The following is a 5659-nucleotide window of genomic DNA, read 5'->3' on the forward strand; positions in this document are numbered from 1 at the left end:
CCCTTTGGAATTCGACAAAATCAAAGAATTAACTTATAAACAATAATTCTTATAAATTAAAGATCCTAATCGTCACCTCAATATACTAGGAACCTATTTCCTCAAACTCTCAAGACTTTCTATAATCGTCGATCCATAAATCGAATAACTTCAAAATCGCCTTGGAACTATTTGATCCTATCGAACACCTCTCTCGTTCACTGCTACTAAGCTCACCAAAGCTCGTTGCTATCAGGAATTCACCTCGTCCATCTTCAGTTGAGATTCGGAATTTATAGTGTGAGGTGATGTCACAATTCTAAATGAGATCACTCTCCTCATTTACATACTTAACGCTAACAATAAACTTTTTTCGTTTCTCTGGCAGCCTATTTACGACAATTACTCGTTAACCTTTTACATTATTCTTTTTCACAATTTTCGGGACGTTTTTATTCTTTAAGGTTTAGCGAGTCCCTAATTCATGCTTGTGGGGTCTCCCCCCCTTTTCTCGGTGCGGACTTACTTTTTTCCGCTCGGGAAGCACAAGTGTGCGCGAGTTTTTCTACGGCGCTTTTCTTTCGTTGGTGAGTTGGTTTTTCTTCTATTTTTAAGTTACTAAGGTGAATGGTGAGGAAACCTTCGTCCTAACAAAACATAAGCCCCAAACAAAAATAGAATAATAAGCAAAATAAAAGTAAATAAAAATAACGTTTGGACTTGGTTCCTTACAACCAGATTTGGTTACAGTTGGACTACTAAATATCTCTCTAGACAATAATGAATAGGGTACTTTAATTACAATCACTTGATATATGAACATGAATTATTGTTCTTTTTTATCTTAAAATCTTAATTTGATATTGGTTCTTCATGCACATGAAATTCCACAAGAATCAATGTCCATACAAAGAAGAAAAAGAAAATATGCAATGATAAAGAAATGATTGCTAATGTGAAGTAATAAATTTATTGAATACTGATTTACTGGCATAGCAATAACTAGGATATTTTAAAAAAAATGTGCAAATTGCCATACAGTGGAACCTCTATATTCATAATATTTGATATTCGTCACATTTTGATGACTTTTTTATTTTTCCATATTCGTCAGTATTTTCTGTATTCGTCATCATTCCCAACACCAGAAGTGGCACTACAATTGCATGCCTGCGCCGATCAGCTAGCCATGTTAGCTAGCTGTTAGTTAATCAGTCTGCTTTGTGTGATCATTGTGTGTGTTGTTGAATTATTGAAAAATAATCAATGCGAGAAACCAAGTTCCAATCACCCCAAAGTGGCATCCAAATGTTGCTATAGTCAACCAAAATACAAATATATTCAATGATAACATAATTGCCTACTTCAGAAAAGTTTTAAAAAGCAGACAAAAACACACAACACTGGACAAGTTCTTTATTAAATTGAGTGCTACTAAATCATTGGCAAAACAGACCCCATGATCATAATTTGAATTGCCTAATGTTTTAATTGATATGTCTTCTTCTAAACAATAATACTGTTCTTCTCCTTCTACAACTATACTGTATTTATTTAGTATAATAAAGATATAGTTTTACAAATAACATAATTTTTATTTTTGTATCTTTTTTTCAGGATGGAAACGGATTAATTGAATATCAGTTATTTATTATGAGAAAAATTGTTTCTATATTCATCATATTCCATATTCGTTAGGTCCTTAGGAACAGATTAATGATGAATATAGAGGTTACACTGTATATTTATATTACATGGAAAAATAGTATTTATTCAGTATATTTATTCATCAGTATTTGTATATTTCTGTAATAAAATTCTCATCTTGATATTAAATATTATTTGTTGATATGACAGTTTAACATATGCTTATATATATTTGTAAAAACGTTGAATCAAAATATGTACTGTACATTATATACCACACAATTATATTCTAATTTACGTCAAAACAACATTTATCTAGCATATAATTATTATAATCTTCAAATCAAATCTTATAATATTTTTATTTAATTTCAAGATTAAGCTTTCTTGAAATTAAATGTATTGATACAAATGCGAAATGATATATAGTTATGAACAATATTAATTCTACAATCATAAAATCATAATTATAAATGAAAAAATTAGCATTGAAATAAATTGACGTTGATAAATACCAAAAATGCCAGTAAATAATAATAAATGTAAATACATACCAATTCATTTTCTATATCTAATGCTTTTTGTCTCAATCTATTTTTAGATTTCTTCATCATTGCAATGCTATAAATAAAATATATTATTGGTATTTTATACCTTATTATCAAAATTAATCATAAAATAAATAATCCCAAAGTCAAATACTTTATGATAAAATCATTACAGTTACATTAAACTATTAAGTTTTTAAATTAATGCAAATTTTTATTTCTATTGTATCACATTTAAATAACATTTTTAAATGAAAAAAAAAATCGTTAATTATAAAACTAAAAGGACTCTAAATTTATATATTGTTTTATTTCTGTTTAAAATAAAAATAAATTTAATTACAGTATAATTTGACATAAAAAAAACTAATAGATTTATATTTGAACATATTTATTTAAATATGTTCAAATATAAATCTATTAAATAAATATAATAAACAAATATGTTCAAATATAAATCTATTATTCTATGTCAAATTATAGTGGACATGGTTATGATTACATATAACTTAACTATTATAAAAAAACTTAATATACTAAGTTTTAAACAAAATTTTAGAAAAATGTATTGTGTATATACTACACACTTTTATATATAAGTATTACATATATGACCAATTGATCAAAACATTAGAGACATCTACTAATAGCATGCCAGACTTTCTCCAGCACAAATGACAGTTTGTACACATTGAGGTATTGATTTAGATATTAGAGGGTTGCTGGCTTTCACAGACTTCAGTATGCAGCATGCACCATACTGTCTAACAGCATGCATACTGTCTATTGGCCTTGACATTGAGCCTGCATGTGGATCTGTGCCACTGTCATCCATTGATCACCCTATACCAGTCTGAACAGTTTCTGTTGCCCCTGGTCACCAATGATCCATGGGGCCACTGTTTGCTTGCTGAGTACTGGTGCAATAGATCCTTGATATGGTTGCCCTTGAAAACCCTGAGGTTTTGTCACTTCAGAGCTAGAATGATCCATCTGTCTTGTGTTGACAATGTGTTTATCAAAGTTGCTAAGATCACCATGTTTATCCAGTTTTGTTGTTTGTGATACACTGTCAAGAAAGCTAGATGTCTGTCTATACATACCCTGAGTTAGTTATACATTAAACTCTACTAAAACTTACACATCCCTTCACTACTGTTTCTGATGTTTTGATCAGTCAGTGTATATATAAAGTATAAATATATAAATAATGTATAGCCTAAACTTACTTTTATCATCATAATTTATTTTATACAGTGGGTGATCGGTTAATGAACAAATCAGTTAACGAACACTTTCGCGAAAGATTTTTATGATCGGACAACAAACACTTCACTGAACAAACACAAGAAGAAGCGACGTAAAATAACGAATACCGATTGGTCTTCCTTTGTCTTCAGGCAACAATTCAAAACTTTTCAGAGCACGGGAGACGTCGACATCGATGTTCTATCCAGTATATACTGATCGGATAGTATTCCCCCCAAACTTTGAAACTATCCCCTTGTAATTCCAGCCTTTTATATTTCTGACAGAAACAATTCTTTTACGTTTTCTTCTGAAAATGCAGATTTATGCCGACATCTGCTATTAAAGATCCTTTGAAGAAGTGGGAGGATGTCAGAACAACGGTCTTAAAATGGCATCCAAACCAGGTTTAGGTTAATAGGCCAAGGGATCTCTACAATTACAATGCTATTAATTACTTCTGAAAAATCATGAAGAAGACAGAAAAGCAATCGACATTGGGCAGATTCTTTAACCCCCACAAACAGAAAAAACATGACTAATAAAAATGCAAGATCGTGTATATATGTATTTTTATTATTACATATGAATAAACGTAGTAAGAAAGTATATATTTTTTATTATTTTGGGAGTCTCCAGAACAAATTAATCAAATTCCCATAGAAACCTATGGTAAATCGATAATCAGTTAACAAACAATTTGGATAGCGAACAGTCTTGGAATGGATTATGTTTGTTAACCGATCACCCACTGTATTTTACTTAACAATTTAATCAAAAAATATCCAAAGTTCATTTATTGATTTAAAGTTGATTAAATATAACTTCTAAATTAAATTTTATGTAATTATTATGAAGTAATCATCATACTTTTAAGAACTAGACACACAAACCTAATTTCTTTCTTCTTTCTAAAATCTTTCATTTCATAATATTTTTCTCTCAATTCACTAATTTGTTTTTCTTTCTTGATAAATGTCAATCCTTCATTTTTCAATAACTGAATCTATAAGACGAACAAAATTGATGAAAAGTTTTGAACAAAATCTTAACAAATCAATGTTTCAAAAAACTTAATATACTAAGTTTTAAACAAAATTTTAGAAAAATGTATTGTGTATATACTACACACTTTTATATATAAGTATTACATATATGACCAATTGATCAAAACATTAGAGACATCTACTAATAGCATGCCAGACTTTCTCCAGCACAAATGACAGTTTGTACACATTGAGGTATTGATTTAGATATTAGAGGGTTGCTGGCTTTCACAGACTTCAGTATGCAGCATGCACCATACTGTCTAACAGCATGCATACTGTCTATTGGCCTTGACATTGAGCCTGCATGTGGATCTGTGCCACTGTCATCCATTGATCACCCTATACCAGTCTGAACAGTTTCTGTTGCCCCTGGTCACCAATGATCCATGGGGCCACTGTTTGCTTGCTGAGTACTGGTGCAATAGATCCTTGATATGGTTGCCCTTGAAAACCCTGAGGTTTTGTCACTTCAGAGCTAGAATGATCCATCTGTCTTGTGTTGACAATGTGTTTATCAAAGTTGCTAAGATCACCATGTTTATCCAGTTTTGTTGTTTGTGATACACTGTCAAGAAAGCTAGATGTCTGTCTATACATACCCTGAGTTAGTTATACATTAAACTCTACTAAAACTTACACATCCCTTCACTACTGTTTCTGATGTTTTGATCAGTCAGTGTATATATAAAGTATAAATATATAAATAATGTATAGCCTAAACTTACTTTTATCATCATAATTTATTTTATACAGTGGGTGATCGGTTAATGAACAAATCAGTTAACGAATGGTTCCTTACAACCAGATTTGGTTACAGTTGGACTACTAAATATCTCTCTAGACAATAATGAATAGGGTACTTTAATTACAATCACTTGATATATGAACATGAATTATTGTTCTTTTTTATCTTAAAATCTTAATTTGATATTGGTTCTTCATGCACATGAAATTCCACAAGAATCAATGTCCATACAAAGAAGAAAAAGAAAATATGCAATGATAAAGAAATGATTGCTAATGTGAAGTAATAAATTTATTGAATACTGATTTACTGGCATAGCAATAACTAGGATATTTTAAAAAAAATGTGCAAATTGCCATACAGTGGAACCTCTATATTCATAATATTTGATATTCGTCACATTTTGATGACTTTTTTATTTTTCCATATTCGTCAGTATTTTC

General features: G+C 30.1%; 1 protein-coding gene across 1 annotated transcript in view; it reads right to left on the bottom strand.

Annotated features, from left to right (window-relative positions):
• Nucleotides 1–4436, bottom strand: part of LOC111630853 (trichoplein keratin filament-binding protein-like) — a 23005-nt gene extending 18569 nt beyond the window's left edge. The window contains exons 1-2 of the mRNA XM_023375017.1: nt 4316–4436; nt 2181–2247 (exon numbers count right to left, since the gene is read on the bottom strand). Coding sequence (XP_023230785.1) covers nt 2181–2247; nt 4316–4347 — 99 coding nt within the window. The 5' untranslated portion in view covers nt 4348–4436. The remainder of the gene's footprint in view (nt 1–2180; nt 2248–4315) is intronic.
• Nucleotides 4437–5659: the final 1223 nt, after the last annotated feature.

Source organism: Centruroides sculpturatus, unplaced genomic scaffold (genome assembly GCF_000671375.1).
Source record: "Centruroides sculpturatus isolate CEXI.00-Female unplaced genomic scaffold, Cexi_2.0 scaffold6, whole genome shotgun sequence".
Lineage (NCBI taxonomy): Eukaryota > Metazoa > Arthropoda > Arachnida > Scorpiones > Buthidae > Centruroides > Centruroides sculpturatus.